The following is a 21394-nucleotide window of genomic DNA, read 5'->3' on the forward strand; positions in this document are numbered from 1 at the left end:
CAGCAGCTCGGATACATTCACGTTTCCATCATGAAAATTATTCCAGTATTAGTTGAAAATTTTGAAAAAAATACAATCCGAAAATAAATGGAAATTTTACATATTCAGAAAAGAATAATTAGAATTAATGAACTTTTAAAATTTGTCATTCCGGAAGTAGAATTTAAATCTAAAATGTTTTAAGAGGCTGTGAACATGTTAAATCAATCCATGTGCTCTCAAAATGTCATACTACAGACTATGGAGTCAAGCTCATTGTCTGAGCTCAAACATCTCAACTACAGCAAGTTAACTGAAATTGTCTATAATTACCAGCAATAAAGAGAATGCTAAGTACTTCCTAAATGAACCTTTATGTGTGTGGAAGTTCCTGTCAGGGAGAAATCTATCAGAACTATCAGAAAATGGTCTTCACCCTCCTTCCCCAAAAGCAGCCCATATTATTCACCTCACATCACAAACACAAGAAGTCACTGGCAGGGACACAGATACTGTGTGGAAATGAAACCTCCTGCTGCACACCATCTTCCCTTCACACTGCAGAGATCAGAAAACAATACTTACGTGCCTCCCTCCAAACACAGCATTGGAAGGATTTTTTTTTAGTGAAAGATGGCAGCCACACTACATGGACTACTTATTAAATTCTTCTTCAGGTTTTCAATCCACCGACTACTTTTTGATGTACTACTTTTTCATGTAATCTAATGATCCAGCTGCAGCCACTACACATGTCACTGTCTTATGGAAAGGCTCATCTTTAATTATTTGGCCACTTGGTACGTAAAGTAGTCCATTTTCCCAGAACAGAGAGAATAGCTCAGCTTTGGAACACACTTAAATCCCTTACGACTTGCCTCTATCACCTCTCTGGATCTTAGATGGTCCAATAATTCAGATTATAGTGTTGGATTAGCCTTTTAGACGTGCTCCAGTGCAGATGTTGGTTCCTAAAAATCTACTTATGAGAAAAGGACAGCTACAAATCTCCCTCAGCAATCTTGTAATTTATTTGTTACCATGGTAAAGATTTCTTCTTAAAACTATCCCAGTGTATCCTATGTACAAATCAACTATAAGGGACTTATGCATCCTCCATGCATAGATTCAGGCTGATATCCATAAAATAGGGATTAACTGGGGCTGAGTGACAAATGTTTTTGCTTACTGTGGTGGTTAAAGCTGCTTCAGACTCCAGGTACTTGCCCTACTACCATGCTAAGGATAATTTATCTGCTTGGGATGGAACATATCATACTCAGGAAAGCTATCCCTGCTTTTACTTTGGATATAGAGGGCTGCAATAGGTGCAGTTCAGCAGCTGCTTGCTCCATAGCATTGGTGGGGCAGATAGTGGGAAGAAGGAACAGCCTGAGGTCGCCCTGTTCAATTGGGGAAATCAGACCCACAGGATACAACCTTCCCACCCTGCAATGTGCTCTGTATGCACCAGCAAGCAGTTAATTTTTCTTTCAAAATAAATAACCCTTTTACGACAGCAGCATTGATTTTAATGGCATTTAAACATCTAAATGCATCTGAAGATCCAGACCAGGGAGAATTGACAGCTTCTATTCCCTATTGACATATATGACATAAAAGATAAAATTGTACATGGCTACATTTGAGTTGTTAGTGGCAGTACAATAAAGATACACCTATTAAGGCAGGGAAAATGAGCAATTGAATCAGAAAGCCTTGTACTTGCACAGGATGCATTGATCCAGCACTTGAAGCGCCTCCATTTACTAGGCTAAAGTCTGGCTTCAAACAGAGCCTCAATCCTCCAATTTAAAAGCGGTTGGGAACTAGAGAATTTATCTCCTATATCATGTTTAATGATGATCAACACTAGCAGATACACACACAGCAGAGCTGTTACAGCTCAAAAAAGGTGTGGTGAAAAACCAACCACTTTGCAGGCTGGCAGAACTCTCTGCAGGGCTCGAAATCTCCCAGCTGTGCCAGCACCAACCACTGCTACATCTAGTCAGTCCAGCATGACCTGGGTCTAAAGGTGATGGGAGAACAAAGCATAAATCCATAACAATTCTTAGAAAATGTATCTGCCCGGTAGATGGGTGCCTGCTTGGTTCGGTGGGTGCCGTGCTGCCTCTGCAATCTTTGAGTCCAAACAAACACTATGAAATAAAGAGACACAAACCACAGTACTTAAAAGAGAACAGCAAGTATGTTATTAACAAAATCACACACTTTAGAAAATCCTGCTAGTTTGGCATCAAGCAAACCGTCAACAGTGCTCAGGCTCCTTTATTTATTTAGGTATCCATGTGCATATCCTCAGTAAAAAGTTATTGCTGTGCGTTAGAACTCTGTGCCGTGTTGTAACACGAACTTTGGAAAAGTCTGTAAAATACTTTGGAAATAAGATTACCGGTTTAGGGTAATTAGAAAATTAGCGTTTATTTTCAATTATCTCATAAAGCCTCTGCAAACCAAAAAGCAACACTGCCTCCTACACGAAGCGGTGGTTGCGAGAAGCAATTTACGGGTCACTTATGTTAGAGATACAGGCCAAGGGGGCAACACTCAGAACACATAAACACTTTCACCGGCCTCCTTTTACAACTAGTTCGTTTCTTTCGGTAACTATTTAAAGGAAGTAGTGAAATCCTTTCCAGCAGAGGCGTGGCTGGAATTACGGGGCTCTCCACCTCCCCCGCTGCACAGAGCGGCCGCCCGCCCGCCCGCCCCGGGGGCAGCCCGAGCTGTCCCGTGCAGCGGGAGCCGCGCTCCCGGGCCCTCCTCCCTTCAAAGCTTGCCAAACCATTCCTGCTCCCCCGAGCTGTCGGGCCGTGGCCGGCCCGCGCCTCCCTCCCCGCCGGCCCCGCGTACCTCTCCGCCCCGGCGCGGCCCGAGCGCGCAGCGGCAGAGCAGGGCGGCGGCGGCGGCGCCCAGCAGCAGCCCCAGCAGCACGGCGGGGGCCAGCAGGGCGGGCAGCGCCTGCAGCGAGCGCGCCCAGAACTGCAGCCCGACGGCCCGCAGGCAGCCCTCGACCGCCGCCATCGCGCGGGCCCCAGCCCGCGGCAAGGAGAGGGCAGGGCACGAGGGGAGGTCCCGCTGCTCGGGGGCCCTCCGCCCCCGCCCTCGCCGCGGTGGGAGGAGACCGATGGCGGCTGGATGCGGCGGCCGAGGCCGGGCCTGATTCGGGGAACCGCCTGGGAAATCTTCGCGGCGCCGTCCGCACCCGCCGAGGGTCCGCCTGCCGCCATGCGGTGGCCGCTGGCCGGGCTGCTGCTGGCGCTGCTCCCCGGCGGCCCCTCCGCGCCCGCTCAGCCCCTCGCAGCCGCCACCGGGCGGGGCCCGCCGCGGGAGCCCTGCGGTCGGACGGCGGCTGGGGTAAGCGCTGTGCCCGCGCGGTGCGGGCGGCGAGCGGCCCCTCGGCGCGGCGGGCTCAGGGCGGGCCCCGTGTGCGCCGTGCTCGGGAGCGGGGCCTGGCTGAGCAGCGGCCGCTTCCCGCCATTGGGGCTGGTCGGGACAGCGGCACGAAAAGCTGCCAGGAGTCGGCGTGGTGAGGCTGCCAACAGGTTCTGGACAGGGTCTTCAGTACAAAAAAGATGAGGAGCCACTGGAGAGCGTTCAGTAGAAAGCCACGAAAGCGATGAGGAGTGTGGGGAATTTCTCTTAGGAGGAGAGTGCGGGAGCTGGGCCTGTTTAGTCTGTGGAAGAGAACACAGAGGGGATTTCATTAGTTCATGTAAACTTCTCAAAGGTGGGTGTCTAGGCGATGGTGCCAAACTCTTTCCAGTGGTAGCCGAGGACAAGACATGGAGCAGTGGCCACAAAGTAAAACACAAGAAGTTTCACCTCAACGTGAAGAACTTCTTTTCATTGAGGGTGGCAGAGCTCTGGCACAGCCCCGGGGAGGTCTTGGAATCTCCCTCTCTGGAGACATTGCAAAGGCACCTGGATGTGTTCCTGTCACCTGCTCTAGGTGACCGTGCCTTGGCAGAGGGTTGGACTGGATGGTCTCCAGAGGTTCCTTCCAACTTTAATGATGCTGTGTCTGTGGTTTGCTGTGGTGTTGAGTAGAGGCCCTTGGTGTTTATCTAGTCACAGCAGCTCTGCTCACTGGTGTCAGCCTCCAATGAGGAGTGCAGTAGCTTTTAGGATGGAGCTTTTGTGTCCATTCTTTCTCCTTATCTAGATTTATGTCTGTCAAGCCATCTTGAAATATATTGACAGAATTATCTTTTGCCCATGTGGAGAATACCTTACTGTGTAGTGGGGATTAGAATGAGTCACAAATGGTACTTTGTGGTAGGATTGCAGAAAGACTAATAAACAGGAAATAGTATTGCAGGAAAAAAACCCAAACAGCTCCACCCCCCAAACCAGGACCCCCCAAATACCAACAAACACCACACCAACTTATTTTACCAGAAGAATAAATTAATATAAAACTTGGGAAAAGTTTCCTGACAATACTATTGCATTAAATGAATGATACTTTTGAAGCATGATGTGAGTGCAGATCCATGGAATTGGCACTCTTGCTGATGTAGAGCCTCTTGTGATGTCCTCTGGTACTGTGGATGCACTCTGCAGAAGAGTGGAAGACTTCTGCTGAATACTCAGGCTGTATTTTCCACTGTGAATTAAATGTCAGATATGGCAGAAGGAAAAACAAGGAGTGCCATTATGTCTTTTCTAGCTGGATATACAAATTTATTGGCTGTTTTAAAACCACACAGGAATAAAAACCTGGAGCCTGTGGAAATCAGGAGCCAGTTGTGTGCTGATTTCCTAGAAAGTAGGAAAGAAAGCTTGTTAGCTAGAAAGCCATATTTTTAGCATGTCTTTATACATGCTTAAATCACAGTCTACTTTTGCAGACTCACAATGCAGCTGTTGACATCTGACACTGAAATTTATATATACGCTGATTTAATGCATAACAGCAATATTTAGAATTTATATTTATAAACAAGATTGCCTTAAACATAAAAGATAGCATTGGTGGTTTATATTTTCATCAATGTTCTAAACTTCTGTTGCATCCATTTAGTGGGCTGGTGTACATTTCCTTGGTGGAAATAGGGCCCTACACTGCTCTGGAAATGCCTAGCAGAGATTGATACCCTTTTAATGTGATTTCTGTTGCTGCCTGTCCATGTGCATAGATGGAAGGGCACACAAACAGCAGTTTTGATCCCCTTACAGGCCGTTCATTCCGAGTGGGACACAATGATCTGTGAGGGTCCCTCCAGCTCAGAAGGGACTGATTCTATGTATAATACTAATGATTGATTTATTCACCAGGCAATTTTTTGTTTCAGCTTGCTGCTGAAGTTTCCTGTTCTTTCTGTGTTCTTGAGGTGCTTGGTTGCTCAAAATTCATGGTCCTAAGAATTGTTTAACCAATGAAAATAAATTAACAATGGCATTAAAGAACTTCACTATACCTCAACTTGCATATAAGAATTCTGGAGACCAGAAAGAGCTGTACAACAAGGTATTTGGAAATAGCCTCTAATGAAGTGCTCAGTGCCTGGAATCTCCCAGAGCTGTGTCCCAGAGCTGCTCAGAGTTTGCTGCATGTACATGCTAATGTTTGTTTCTGAGTCCCTTCTTTCTCTCAAAGAGTTGCTTCCAGTCCTGTATGGACAAGTTTTCCAGAGGCTCCCTAGACCCCGGGGCTTCTGGTGCATCTGAATTTGTGAGATATCTTGCATTTTCTGTTATATTGAAGGAAAGTGCCCTGTCTGAAGTGAGAAATATTTCCATATTGGGTAACTAAAGTTACAGCTCTGGCAATAATCAGTGATGGGTTCCCTGAGCAGGCAAAGAAGAAAATGGCCCCTAAGATGTTGTACTGTAACAGTGGTGTTGACATGTCAGTACTTAACATTATTCACAGTGCTTGGTAGCAGACAGAAACAAGTCTGGCTGACATCACCAGGCAGAGTCAGATCCCTGTTAATCAGCTAATCAGCCCACATTCCTAACTCACTATTAGCTCCTGCAAGGAAGAATTTTTGATAAATGAGAACTTACTTAAATGACTACTACAGCTTGATCAAAACACTGGGCAGTAAGACTCCTTAATAACACCGGTTTCTCCTGCTGATGTTTTGGGCTGTGATTTCTGTAGCAGTGGTGCCTGTGTCTGTGGTCCAGGCACAGGCAGGAGGTTGTCACAGATTGCCTTGCAAGCTGCAGTTTTAGCAATGTGGCCCTTTTGAAAGGCTCTGTGTAGTTCTTTGAAGGGGAAGTGAGTGCAATGTCAGTGGACTTGATCATCAAACATGGACACATTCCTGCGGCCTCCTAGTGATCAGATTTTCCTGCGTCCTTAAATATGCCTATGAAAATGGCAAAAAAAGATTATTTAATGTGAGCAAACTAATAGCCAGCCCAGTTCCACTATTGTACAGGGACTCGTCCTGATAACTTGAAATGTAAGTACAATTTGAGCCTCAAGTGTGTATATCCACGCTGGGCAGCAGAGCCTCATACTCCTTAACAAGCTGTGGGAGACCTCTGGAGCCATGTTGTCTCTCCTCTGGTAGTTAATTTTGGAGGAACTGGTGGCTTTCTAGAATGGGCTTCTGTGTAATTGTGAAACATAAATTCTGTGTAAAAGTTCAATAGTAGATATTTATGAAAAGAGCTCTTTTTTATAATTGCTCTCTTTCAGATTTTTGAAGATGATCTGTGGCTTCAGAAAGAGATGGGATGCCTAGGAATGGCAGGTATGTAACTGTTTCCTCTCTCTTTTCAGCATTGTGGGTGTCCTAGGACTCACAGGGCATGGGTGTGAAGGTGAGCATGGGCCTGGAACTGCGCCCTGGTAGCCTGCTGACATCAGTGGGACTCTCAGTCTTGAGCTACAGGGGAGTGTTTGCACAGAAAATTAGGAGCAAGGGTGCTTTAGTTTCCCTGAAGGGCTCATCTAGAACGTAGCCCTTGTGAGAAGGCCTCAGTTCATACTAGGGTTAAAGTGTTTCTAAAATCATGGGAATTGTATGCAATAGATTCAGGAGAGGTAGAAAGAAAGGTTGGGCCTGGATAGGCCTGGGAAAGGGAACCAAAACTATGTAAGCCCTAAGAACGAAAGGCTAGGCTTTGTCTTTACTAGATCATGTGAAACTCCACCTGCATAATCATCATATGATAAATGATATGATTGTTAAATGTAATGATTGTTTGCTAATTGAATATGATTATTGTTTCAGTATCATGAGAAACGATGTTTGGGGGGCCGGATGAAAACTACAAGAATTCATGCTTGGATATACAATAGAACAAATAGGTTTAATAATTAATATATATAATTGTATAATGAAAGGGTATAAAAACATGTCCGTGTCGAATCCACGTCGGAGTCAGATTTGGGTCTGTACCTTGTACCCCTGATTCCCAGAGCTCTTCAATAAAAGCACCTGCATATAATCATTCTGTGATTATGTGTTTCAACACTAACACTGATATTCTTCACAGCACATATCAAATTTTCCTTGTCAGTTATCTCAGATATGGTGAACATCTCCAGTGGTAGTTGCCTAGTCTGATCAGAACAAGGTACCCCAAAACTTAGAGAAGTCACTTCAAGCTTGGAGTAGCTGCATCTGAGGGCTGACTGCCACAGGCTCTTTGTGTAAATTTGAGAAAAATCAACTCTTTTTTTCTGAGTCTCTGGTCTTTAATTTCTATATATGTATTTCTATATATGTAAATCGTGTTCTGCTTCATCTGAGTGTGGTGGAGATCAGTATATCCTGAATGGTTAGGATGTCCTCATATAGCACTTTAACAGGGCAGCACAGGGTGTTAAAAAAACCTCTCCATCACTACAGTTCCCCAAGAGATGATTTCATGACATGCATTTGCCAAGAAATTACATGCTTTGATGCAGTCATCAAGTGAGACACTTTTTATTTCTTTGCCCTGTGCCATGGCTAATTCACAAATAAGTTTATGAATTTAAATATGAAAGCAAGTAATTCAGATTGGCTGAGCTTGTTTATTTCCAGTATTTATGCAATGTCATCTTTGCTGTGTGCATCCTGCTTTGTGATGGGTTGCAAATTATTCATGTTCCATCCACTGAGAGAGGAAATGAGTGTGGTTTTATACTTAAGAAGAACCTTATAGCCCTAAAAAAAAAATTGAGGATTTTGACATGCAGTATAATTTTTTTTAGTGGTTAAAATACCCTAAAAAAAAAATTGAGGATTTTGACATGCAGTATAATTTTTTTTAGTGGTTAAAATAGTGCGGCCAGCAGGACGAGGGAAGTGGCGTCCCTTTGAACTGGACACTGGAGAGGCCACACCTCAAATCTTGTCTTCAGTTGGCCCTTCACAACAAGAAAGACACTGAGATGCTGGAGTGTGTCCAGAGGAAAGCAACAAAGCTGGTGAAGGGTCTGGAGAATGAGTCTTATGAGGAGCAGCAGAGGAAGCTGGGGTTGATTAACCTGGGGAGGAGCCTCTGGGGGGAATCTTAGCACTTTCTATACTACCTGAAAGGAGGTTGTAGTGAAGTGGGGGATCAGCCTCTTCTCTCAGGTAACAGGTGACAGGATGAGACAAAATGGCCTCAGGTTGTGCCAGAGGAGGTTTAGTTTGGATATTAGGAAAAAGGTCTTCATGGGAAGGGTTGCCAAGCATTGGAAAAGACTGCCCAGGGAAGTGGTTGAGTCACCATGCCATCCCCAGAGGTTTTTAAAAGACGTGTGCTTCGAGACATGGTTTAGTGGTGAACTTCACAGTGGAAGGTTTGCAATTGGACTTAATCTTAAGGGTCATTTCCAAACTCAATGATTGTGATTCTGTGAAATTCTGGTATTTTGTTAGTAGGTAATCATATGCTTTAAATGAGGTGTTAAATGACCACTATAAGCACTGAATTATATGCTTGATTTTATAACTGAAAACTCTCCCATTCTAGTAAACATCCATTTTTAACATATTTAAAACTTATGGTTTTAGTGATTTGCCTAATTAGAGTACTAGATTCTTTATTTTTTACTGAAGAAGTTCTTGATGAAAGCAGAGAGGTGGAGAGTTCTGTATAAAAACCTTTGTCATTGAGGCTGGCAGTGTGCTGAAGTGTGAAATGGTTTGTGACAGCACACTGATCTCAGTGTTTCTGTTGGAAGCTTTTTCAAGTTGTTTCTGCATAAGATGAGAAAAGACAACCCCAGAATATTCCTGTGGCTGGGGAACAGGGTGGGTTTTTAAGAGTTATATTTGAGTCTGCTCTGATTTATTCAAAACAGACCTAGAAAGTAGATTTATTTTTTCTTGTTGATGCCCATAGTTTCTTTGACATTGTAACAAGAAAAGCTAATGGCAACATTCAAAATTGAATACCCTAAATTGCTACCTTTGCCTGTTCATTGTTGTGTGTAATTGAAAGGACTTCAAATTGGATCTTGTACCCTGGATGGTTTTCAAGACAGGGAGTAATTTAGAACAACAACAACAAAAATATAGCAAGCGAGTATATTTAACTCCTTTTTTCCCCACTGGAATAAAGAAAGATTGTTCAAAGCTTTGCTGATAAATTTGTGGTGGGTAAGCAAGTCAGACTGGAATCTGAATTGAAATATTCAGCCCTTGAAAGCCATAAATTAGGATTAATGTCTTAGTTAAATTGTCTTTTTTTTGCTTGTATTTTTAATTCTGAACTTGAAATTTCACAAAATTTGCTTTTCTACTGTAATTCAGCATTCTGCTGCTTGGAATGGGCTGTAAAGGTATGAGAACCTTAAGGACATATGGCAGTTTTTTGTGTAAACCTATTGTAAGCCTGTTTTAATTTTCTGTTATCCTATTTAATTGCTGTAACCAAGACTAGCCTTCACCTTAACTTCTATCGTGATGTTGTCTGTGCTGCTCTAATGGTGGGCTGTGGATGCCACTGACACGTTCAGGAGTCAGCCCCTTGAGTCCAGTCAAGGCTTGTGCTGTGCCACGTCTGTGTCTGTACACAGAACTAATTTCAAAGCATAGAACAGTGTGCTGATCAGGGGACAATCTCTTCTCTTAGAATCCCCATCCTTCTACCCCTTGTCTGTATGAACACAGACCCACTGCCACTACACTCTACATGGCAGGTGCCTTTTGTACCAGGTTGGATCCTCAATATTTGCACTCCCTGAGCAGCAAGTGAATGCAGTGAGGGCTGGCAGTGGGGAGCTCTCCTTCCTAAGCATATTGCCTGTGCCTTGAGTGTGGCAGCTGGAAGCCCAAAAGAACAATATGTCACCACCCAAGGCAAGAGTGCACAAAGCTGGAGTGGCAAGTAACAACCTAGGGAGAACAGCAAAGAAAATTGAACATTAAGTAGCAGAGACTGCTCTGATCAACTGTGTATTTGTCATTTTGTATGGTGGAATGGGCAAATGGGGGACTGAGTGAATACTACAGGAATGTGAGAGGTAAAATTTTACACCAATATTCCAGCTGTTGCAGCTATAATGATATTTATTTTTGTGTTTTCATTTTGAAATTCAATACAAAGTCTACCTACCACTACTGGTAATTAGCCAGGAATAGTTAAAGCCAGGGTTCTGGCATATCTGTTTATATTGGGTTTATGTAGAATTAAATAACATTTTAAACATTTTACTAATGTGCTAATTAAAAGTAAGATAAAATACTTAATAGCTTGATAATACCATATAAAAGTGGGGAATTTTTAATTAAAAAAAAAAGAAATCTTTATTTTAAAGACTGATATTGTCTCACATCTCAAAAGAAAGTGGAATTACTGTCTTTCTTTGATGAACAGTTTGATTTGGCTTCTTTGGAGATGTTTACAGGAAAGCCCCAGATTAAGCCCCATGCTCTGCTGGTTTGCCTGCTGGGAAGTGTTTTGGCCTGAGGCACTGTAGTCCGGGAATGCCTGGTGGCAGCCTGGCAATCCCAGCTGAGAGGGGGCTGCTCGGGCTGTGTGGAGAGCTGAAACTGTTCCCCTGAGTTGCAGAGATTTTCTTTTGAAAAGGAGTGGGAATCGTTGCCATTTAGAAACCAATGAAAATGACGACACGACCATGCAGCCTGATAATGGCTTTTCTGAAAAGTGCCAGAGAAATGGCAAAGATTGAAGCTGTAGGATGAAAAGAGTGGAAGGAACAAGGAGACCTCAGAGTCACTGTCAGAAATGGTATGCGTCTCTGAAGGGGCACTGTTGATGGCACCATGGAAACAAATTGCACTTCTGAGCAGCATCCAAAAGAAAGCTCTGTGCTTCTCAGTGAAAGGTTTCAGCAGTGAAGTGTTAGTATTTTCCAAGGTCAGATGAATCAATTTGTAAAAAAAACCCCAATTTCAGAACAGAAATCTAGAATATATGTGAAAACAACAAAATGTATTATGCCTGAATCATCCTTTCTCAGATATTTAGAGTCCAGCTTTTTAAGCACCCAGCAGACATCTACAATAGGAACTTACCTCAAAAGAGACAGCAGGTGAATTGATAAATGCAATTATGTTGGTTGATGTTGAGGATGCAGCAAGTTACGTGGAAAAGCAGTTGAGTTCTTGTAGATTAGCTGTTCCAGTGACAGTTAAATATGTGGATCAGATCTGTGATCTGATCTGTGGATCAGAAAAAAAGTTATTTTATTTACCTGACTGTCAATACAAGGAGCAAGAATGCTACAGAAAAGTGCAGCTTTACTGGTAACAGATCCAGGGTATTATAGAACAGCCTATATTCTTAAAAATTAGTAGGAAGGATGCGAAAAACTCTGGAGAAAGGCAGTGGCACTAGTTGCTGTATGGACATGCATCATACTAGCTGAATCTGTTTAAGCAAAACCTTCTGCTGAGTACTGGGAAGATAGCAGGTGGATTTGCAGAAACATCCTTGTCATTATCATCAGTGTTGAGGCTGCTTAACGTAATGTTCAACTACTTCAAATACTGATGATGGAGCAGCCAAATAACATGCCTGGAGACTTCTGCTGGGAGTTGGGCACATTTTCTTGGGATTGTAAGTGATGACAAAGCACAGCTTGAACACAGACTCATCTGTGAAATTACTAATCCAGAGATTCATTCAGAGTCAGGGAACATGATCAATTTAATTAAATTGGTTAGTTGATACTCTCTAGAGGGGGAATATCAGACTTTGCTGTCACATGTAGAGTGCAGTTGGGTGTGCTCATGGAGATGTTAAACTACTACACAGGACACAAGATCAGAAGATATTCCATGAAGCAATTAGACACTTCTTGTTGGCTGGCTGCCCCCATCCAAAATTCAGAAGGAAATGATCTGCTAAACAAGAAGCACTTTAAAGGTAGTAGTTGCTCAATAGAGTTCATACATTTTGTCATTTTGACTTTTGATCCTTACAAAGCCCTACAAAGAAGCTCATTCAGTGTTTCTGTTTACTGTGAAGGAAAGTGCATTTCTTGTAGTCAGGCAAGAAAACAAAACAAGGAATTGCTGCCCCACCTTCACAGGAATGGGGTGACAGTTGCATTAATGTATGAGAGACACAGCATATATAAAATTAATCTTTTCCACTGTATGAATATAGTTATACAGAATTGCAAAGAGGCTTGATTCAGTAGTCAGAAACAGGTTTAGAGCCACTGGAGGTGAGAAACAGTATATTTGGATCTGCTGGGGAGTGCCATGGCTAGGTGAGCTCAGATTGGTATTTAGCAGGTTTGTACTGCACTGAGAATTCAGCGCTGGTTTCATTCTGAGTGATTTGGACCATTGCTTAGTCTTGAAATAGAAATAAGCCATGCATGACTGTCTTGAAAAAATTCCAACCCTGAAGATATGCAGACATTTGTTGTAATTATAAGTGTTCCTGTTCTCACCAAGTTTGCCATGTTGGTTTTACAGTCCCAAAATTAGTTGGAGTCTGTTACTTTGTTCAACAGTGGTTTAAGTATTTAAGTAAAACTCAGAAAAGTGAATTGAAACTGGTCATAAAATACAGACATCAGCTTTCCCTGTCCCATAGATCCACAATTTTGTCAGGTATAAACTACTCCCTTCCAAATAAATGTGGGAAGATGGAAAAGTACGTGTCCACCTGGGTTTTGTAAGCAACAGGATTGCATCTCATTCATTATGTTAACAGAATTATTTTCAGTGATTTGCATGTATTAATGCTTTAAGGCTCCTTTTAAGGGTCCGGTTCTAAACGCTCTGCTCATGCTTTTCTATTTGCAACTAATTGTATTTCCCTATATTGTTCTTACAAAGCAGTGGCGTTTCAAAGAAACTGCTTCTTATATTAATGAGATTTTAGTGTCTTCAGCTTTTCATATTTTATTAATATGTAACAGGCTTTTTCATAGAAAAGTCATTTCACAAAATTACTTGCCTTTTTAATGGGAGTTTTTGTTCATATTAATGTATATTGCTGAAAAGTGGTTTAAAAATAAGTAATAAATGAGAATAATATTAAGTAAAAAATGAAAAAAGTAACTTCTTTGAGCAAAGGCAACCAGCTATTGTTTTAAATTTTCTTAACAGTTTTCTCTTAATTCAGCAGCTTTACCTTTTGGCAATTTAACATATTAAATTATTTATTTTTAGTGTAAGCTTCTTTTATTAATTTCATAGGTGCTTTTACTTTTGTAGACCAAAGTGATATGATTTCAAAACAATTTCAAAACTATGCCTGATATTTTGTGTGATATCACTGACTAATCTTAAATAAAAATTTAAGAGTATAAGCTAACATTTATATTGCTCATTACTAAATTTATGAACATTTGATTTGATGGCACTTCAACTGAAATGTAACTGAGACCCATCCTCAACTGAGAAGTATGTTAGTTCTGAATATGTACTGGCAAGATCAATGCTTAATTGGAAGACTGTCTTTTTGAAGCAGAACACCTTTAGCACTGGTGCCCCTCACGTTGTGGATTGTTAGAATTCTTTATGCTTTGCTGAAAGTTTCTTTGTGGTGAAAATATTAACAGTTGGTTTATGGCTTAAACCTTTTAATTCATGCATTAAATGCTTTTCATTTAAATGGCAAGAAGTTTTCTGTGGGGTATACAGGAGTTCCTTGGGAAAGAAACAGTTTTCTTCTGACTCCTGCTGAGTTTTGTAGGACAAATTCCATCTCTGTTCCCTGGCTGGCCTCAGTCTCTGTTGCCTGTCATGATTTTGAGTGCATTGACAGAGTATCTCTCTCTGCATGCACACAGAGCACTGGTGCCATCCGCCTCCTCCCTGGCTGTACTCTGCACCTGCCATGCAGGACCCAGCCTTAGCTCTAATGCTGAATGTTGCCTTGGCTTTCAGCAGTGCCCTCACCTGTGGTCATTCAGGCCAGCAAAGCCCCTCACCAGCTCTTGACCTCTGCGGCCTCTGACAACCAGTGGAGCCATTCGCTGTTTGCCTTGATACCCTCGTGGACAAAGAAGGTGTTGTCCAAACGAGAGTCTGACGTCAGCCACCTTCTGGTCAGTAAAGGATGGTTTGCCACTTTCGGTATTTGTAAGGATTGTAGCAGTTCTGTAGAAACTGAATGTTGGGAGTTTACCATCCAGTTAGTACATTTCTAGTCCTGGCTCAGATTATTGTGTTCATTTGACGTGACTTCAGCAACACCAACTAGTTTTGGGACTTCCAAAGAATTACTGTGACAGGTACAGCTGTGTGATTGCTGTGTAAATTCTGATAGACACTTAGTAATGAAAAGAATCTGGATAGTCTGATCAACTTTGTGCAGTTTGGTTTTTTTTGTGAATTGTGATAGTCAAAAGATGAATATATCAATTAAGATTCTAATAATTACTTGTGGGAATAAGTAGTTTTTCCACATTTGGACTAGAAAAAAGATTTAACTGTTGGGATAATAAAACTCCTAAATTTGAAGGCAATAGGTACATCTAAATTTTTAAAATATTTTCTTTATTTATATAATTTAATTTGTTGCTGAAGTTTGTGAAGTATGTTTTCATACATTATGTGGATTTTTTCCCCTTCCTCCATAGCCTGAAGATGTGTCCAATATGTCAGCATCTTCTGAATTTGGAATAACCCTTCAGAAATGTGGTATGGTAAGTTTTCTTACATATGTCTTGTTAATTTGGTAGAAGGTTTGTACCCAAATGACCCTTTAAATGTGCCCTTTAAAAAGTGGGGACCTAATTGTGCCCATGCTACGTTTTTCGGAGTATGTACATTTTGATGTTATGATGGTCACGGTCTCCGAGAGGCACCATTTTGCAATGTTGATTCAAAACAGAAGTCAGTGAAATCTCTCAGGCTTCAGGGATTTTTGGATTGTGGTTGAAGTAAAAACCTGACTGTGAATTTCTAAAACTGCAAATAGGCAAATCCCAGTGAACTCTGAAGAAATCAGCCAAGAGTCTGGGTAGAGATAGAGACAAATTTTACGCAATGAGAGAAACCTTCTGAGATATTCCCCTGGCCCAGCCATAGGTGCCCTTCCTGGGTCAAGTGTGCACTTCTTTTGAAGGATGAAGCACTGACCTCTGTGCTGGCCATTGTGTGTCGGGGCATCCTAATGCACAGCCGTTGAGAAGCCATTGAGTCATAGTCTGCATATCCAGTGGAACTCACCTACAGCACAATATTTAAGGTTCCATTTGATTTGTGTAAATGCTTATGAGGAGCAAAGACTTCCCTATTGTAAGAAATTTTTTAACTTCCCATTTTATTTTTTACTAGGCTGTTATTTTTTTCTTCCTTTTTTTTTTTTTCTCCCTTTTTTATTTTCCCTTTCTTTGCACTGGATGAAGCAGGTATGAATTTATAGTTACAGTCAGTTCATCTTAGCTGTCTCCTGGAGAGAGAGAGCACATCCAGCTTTAGGACCAATCTGAATTCAGTCACTGAAATGGTGCCTGTGAGGGTAGAGCATCCAGTAACCAGTACAGAAGAGGTGACATTATAACCTTCACCATATCGGCTGTGTAGAGAATGAATAAGCGTCACATCTCATGGTGCTAATTACCTCCAATGTTGTTATTGAAATGGCAGCATATCATGATTAATGAGGCTGAATAGTGAGTGTTTCAGACATAAGTAGTAACAGAATCTTCTGCTTTTCTGTCTGTGGATTCCTAATTTTTATACCAGAACCTCTCAGAAACAGACTTTGAAACAGTCCTATGTTGTTTTTTCTGCTGTTTGCAACACAGCCTCACATAGGCTCATTAAAAGCTGCAAAATAACTGCTGTAGAAGATTAAAGGTAATCTGTTGTAGATGCTGGCTTTAGCAGAAAATACTTTTGTAGTGCTATAAGTTGCAAATTACTGAAAACTATATAATTATATGTGATTGTCTTCCACCTGCAAATGCAGTTCACATTTAATTTTCCTTGGCTTACCTTGTCTTCTGCTTCAGTCCTATTTTGGCTGAACAAATGCTTTCATGCTAAGGGACAGACTGGCCATATGGTGCTCTTTAGCCGTTTTAAACAAGTGAATTTTGCACATTTTCCTCCTCCTGCAATGAGTTGCTCCTCAGAGCATGGAGGTGTTGTATATTTGCATCTTGGAGTCAGGATTTTTCCAGCACCTCAATGTAGAAATAGCCTTATTGAAACTGAGGTGTTTAAATTTTACCAATGTCTTCTAACACTTTTACCTGTCTTGTTTCTTAATCTTCTAAGCATTCATGCACTGGAGATCATCAGTTATTCTGTAATCTTTTTTTCTCCCTCCTTTCCTGTTTCTAATTGCTCTAACTTACTCCGAGGAAGGATCCTCCATTCCTTTCAACTTCATGGCAATTCCTTCCCCCTCTCTTTCCTCCTGTCCTGTCCATGCTCTTGCTGTGGTTCTGCCAGGTACTTGAAGGAAGATCCCTTGCAGGGGGTGATGACACACATGGGGCACTTCAGCACGAGACAGAAAATCGAGCAGGTGCTTATTCCATTATCAGTGGCTGCCATTGGGTTTGGTTCCTGTAGATGCCTGGCAGCCTAACCATCTGCTCCAAAAGCAATATAAAACATCTTCAGACAAATTAGAGGAGCAACTTATAGAAGATAATCAGTTGTCGCTGATCACAGTGGCAGCGCTGTATAGAGGAGTTCTTTCTGGGAGCAGTCAAACCATACCTGTTGATGGTTGATTCTCATCTGCTGATTTCAGGGGAAAATAATTCCAATTTCCTTCAATTGCTTTGCAATTGAGCTTAAGTCTGATTGCCAGTCAAAAGTATGGAATGAAAAACATGGATTTGTTATTAATGAGAAATGTGATTTTGAGACTTTTTTCCTGTTTTTAGTTTTGCTTTTTAAAGCAAGTATGTAGCCTTTGTGATTGCACATGAAATGTTGAAAGGCATATTGACTGCATCATGCCAGTTCAGAAACCAGGAGTGAGAAAATCTGACCAAAATGTGACACATTTTTAGTGCTTGATGATTTTAACTCTCAGAAGTTGGGGTATAACTCATGATATACAAGCATATGAAATTGGTAGTGGTTTCCTCAGAAATATGACTAAATCTATTTTTATACATGCATTAATTCAAACATTTTTATGCATTGTTTGCTGCTTCTAGTACAGTAAACAGTTGGAAATTTTGTCACTTAAACAGAGAAATGTAGACTAAGGTGTAATAATTTCATTATGCTGTTTCTACTCCTTGATTCATGTAATTCTAAAAGTGTGACTGGTTCTATGCTGAATTAGTATGAAATGCAGAGGTTGTGCACAATGAGACTATAGCTACATGTATTAAATCCTATGGCTACCATGAACTCATGGTGTGATTTCTGAAGTCTATCACCATTCATATTTTTAGAACTCATTTCTTGTGGGGACTGCTTTATTATTTTATATTTGCTGGTGTCCAGATAGAGTGTAGATTTTCCCTTAAAAGGATGATCTAAAAAGAGAAAGGTTTGGCCTGAATCATAATTCTGTCAGTTAAAGTACTATTAATTTAGTGTCATATTTGAAACCTCATGTAGATCACCATATTGTTATAGATCCTATAAAGATAGACAATTCTGGTTTAATATGAGTTACAGAAGGAAGAGGAAGGTGAGAGGTCAGTAAGCAACTCTGTGCTCAGAGTAATTTCATTTAGAGGCTATAATTGCTTGATAAGGCTTAAGGGCTTAATGGAATAAATAAATAAAATCACATGAGCGCATGTTGCTAGAGATTGGTAATTAGTGTATGACCTTCACTGCTAATTGGAAGCAGAGCCATGAACTCCCAAGTTCACTGGTGGCTCCATCTGCCCTCATGGGAAGGGCAAATCGAGACAGCTGGCGTCCTTCAGAGAATGGGGTTGCTATGAAAAAAAGGACAATAGAGACCAAAACTGGATGGAGAGAATTACTTTGCAGTGAGGCAGCTTGCAAAAGAAACATCCTTGTGGTACAAAGGTACAAATTTAAGAATTTTCCAAGCTCTGGTTATAAAGTTATGATCTGGTTTTGTGTTGTATGCAGTATCAGGGGGATATTCAGAATTTGATTATGCTTCTGGTCCTGTATGAGCTGGGTTTCTGCCTTCTGGCTTTCTGCCACTGTCTCCAAGCAACAGCTTGACATACCAAAGATTAAAATCTCACTGGGAGTGTGAGATCAAACTGAGTGTAGTTTCATTTACAGATCACTCAGAATACCTTCTGAAAATAAGTTTACAAATGTAATGAAATTTTATTTGTAATCAAGGCTATGAATTTTTCTGTTAAGATGCACATCCAGCTGTCTTGCACCATTAATACTAATTTTTCTGTTTTCAGGTGGATGTTGAACACGATCCTCAAACTGCATACATTACGCTTGTGATTAATAACACAAACACATTGCTCTCGACAAACATCACAGATCTTATCCTGCTGGACAACATCACTGGTCTACATGTTGAAAAAAACGGTGGGAATAAGACCACAGGTGGCATACAGATTTACAGGAAAAGTTTCTTGCAAGGTAACAAAATCTGCAGTAAAACCCCTGATAACACGTGTCAAAGTGCATCTGTTAAAATCACACTATTTATTTATTTAATTAATTAATTATAGTGGTGTAAAATATTTCATTATCAGTGAATACAGGTGAAAAAGTCTGGAAAAGGTTTTAGGCTTCAGTTTCCAGTTCTCTCAGCACACTGTTAACTCTTTTGACTACCACCTTTGAACTGCTTCCAGTCTTTCAGGCACAGAACTGAGCCTCCTGTACTTTGTAAAAGTTGCCATCAAAAATGAGAATGAGTCTTTCACAATTGTATTTGTTCATTTTGGGTATTTTTAAAAACTTCTGCAAAAGGCATTTTAATCATATTTTGAGCCTTCTTTAGCCAAGTGTGGCAGCTCAGCTTGCTGAGGTATCGAGGTACATTGGAATTGCAAAAGGCCATGCAAACAGGGAAAATGATTCATCACGAATAAGGCAGCTCTTCTCAGTATCTGTTCTCTCCAAACTGAACAAATTATAAAGTCAAAGCAAATAATAGAGAAATAAACCTCTTCCAGTTGAGAAGCTGTTTGTTCCTTTTCTAACTGGTAGCAGTTCAATCAGTGCACATGCTTTAAATTTTATCTGTCTTGATTTCTTCATCTCCTTTTTCGTAATCACAAGTGTGTCGAAAATTAGCAGCTTGCATTTGGGAGTCACAATATTTCTCCAGGAGCTTCAGAAGTGTTTACTGATTCCTGTTTATGCTTGAAGTGTCTCTGGTTATGATAGTTTTATGGTGAAAGATTTCCACATAGGAAAGGGAAATTAAGTAGACTTGGAGCTGCTGTCTGACTGCAATTGGGTAGCCAAACTCCATTTCTGATAACAGGAGTGTGATCAGTGGTACGGATTGCAGGACTGGTCTTTTTGGAAATGTCAGGGAATTGCTGGCTTTCCACAGAGATTTCCTGGAAACAACTATCTCTGAGAAAGAACAGAAAAATGGCTTGCATATCTGATCTAGTAAGCCAAGTTGGAGCTACTACATAATTTATAATTACTGAATCTGGAGTTGAAGCTAGCTTTTCCAGACAAATCAGTGTGAAAAATACTGAAGTGGGAGAAAATGCAGAGACCAGATTTCTGCATAGTTTGAGGTTTGGTCGTTACAATATTAATCCTGAAGTCAGCCCATACCTTGCCACTGGGGCTGGACAGAAAGGCTCTATCTACACTGGCCTATGTACTGTCATGCTCAATGTTGGCCATAATAATTTTTCTGTACTTCAGTGCATTGTGAATCAAAATTCACCTGAAATCTGTCAGATTTCTCTTTGGTTTCAACAAGGGGAGAATCAACAAGTTAGTGGTTAAAATGTAGGCAGTCCATTCTATAATAAAAATATTTTAAAATAACCTCATGTAGAGTTTTGGTATCAAAAAATAATGCTTTTGGGTAGGTTGGGCCATCATTTATTGCAGTTTCCAGATCCTGGGCTGAATTTGCTTGAATTCTTAGAGGCAGCAGATATGAAGGATGTTGCTGAGCTCAAGTGGCCGTGAACTGTCTACTCTGGATGTGTGACATCTGCTATGTCAGAACGGAAAAGCTCCAGTGCTCTCTCAAGCCTTCCCCAGGGATCTTTGAGAAATTCTCGTGGAACAGAGCAAATCTACCCCTATCCCTGTTTTAATAGGTGGAGAACACTTTGCAGTAAATTACTCTGCACTTCTTGATGCAGAAGAAATGTGGCATGGCCGGGTCTTGATGCTGCCTGCGAAGCTAACATTTAGGAGCTCATCACAGGTATTTTTTTCACAATTTTATTTATAAATGCATGAATTATTCTTCATAGCTTAAGAAGTCCTAGATCTCCTTAAGTAAAGTATTTTTGTGTGTTGTCTTGTAGCCTTTCTTTATACTTTTCATATTTCTCTCCGGTTTATTGATCTGTCCTGGAAATAAGTGTCCCACATACTTACATGTGTATTCCTGAAGTCTGAGATTGAAAGTTTAGCCATTTTTTAATAATAAAACAATTTCTTTTAACTGAAAAACAAATTGCAGCAGAGGGAAACCTCATTGCTCACAAGAAAGACACCTTTTAGTATAAGAGTTTTCTGGGTCTGAAAGATTTTTCAGAGAAGCTGAGAAATCTCCATCCTTGCTTATTTTTGAGAACTCTGTTGCATCTGACTCTGAAACTACTGGTCTAATGGTGGAATTAGCCTGGCTTTGAGTAGGAGACAGGACAAGTAGTTTCTGCCAAAGTAAAATTTTTCAGTTCTTAAATATGGCTTGATGGTTTTTCTGTGGTTTTCATAATTTCATGTAATTAGAACCTGCAGCTGTATTTTCATTTCAGTTGCCTTTCTCCTTGGTTTTGGAGGAAAAAATGTTCCTTGTGGTATGGGAGTGGTACTAAAGGGGTGGTGAGGAAAACTTGAAAAAACAGGGCACTGTAAAAGTAGAGATTTGTTGGCTAACTGTGGCTCTTGTTCTGTGCATTCTCAGTCAATCCAGATTTTATTGGCAAAGA

The 21394-nt window shown here is 41.0% G+C and overlaps 2 protein-coding genes across 2 annotated transcripts in view; one reads left to right on the top strand and one right to left on the bottom strand.

Moving 5' to 3' along the window:
• Positions 1–3027, bottom strand: part of EVC (EvC ciliary complex subunit 1) — a 51389-nt gene extending 48362 nt beyond the window's left edge. The window contains exon 1 of the mRNA XM_066184900.1: positions 2857–3027. Coding sequence (XP_066040997.1) covers positions 2857–3027 — 171 coding nt within the window. The remainder of the gene's footprint in view (positions 1–2856) is intronic.
• EVC2 (EvC ciliary complex subunit 2) overlaps positions 3020–21394 on the top strand; it is a 62608-nt gene continuing 44233 nt past the window's right edge. The window contains exons 1-6 of the mRNA XM_066185445.1: positions 3020–3360; positions 6662–6716; positions 14262–14422; positions 14957–15022; positions 18701–18887; positions 20552–20661. Of these exons, the coding sequence (XP_066041542.1) occupies positions 3142–3360; positions 6662–6716; positions 14262–14422; positions 14957–15022; positions 18701–18887; positions 20552–20661 (798 nt within the window). The 5' untranslated portion in view covers positions 3020–3141. The remainder of the gene's footprint in view (positions 3361–6661; positions 6717–14261; positions 14423–14956; positions 15023–18700; positions 18888–20551; positions 20662–21394) is intronic.

This window comes from Chamaea fasciata, unplaced genomic scaffold (assembly GCF_029207755.1).
Source record: "Chamaea fasciata isolate MVZ Bird 193981 ecotype frontalis unplaced genomic scaffold, bChaFas1.0.hap1 SCAF_6, whole genome shotgun sequence".
Lineage (NCBI taxonomy): Eukaryota > Metazoa > Chordata > Aves > Passeriformes > Sylviidae > Chamaea > Chamaea fasciata.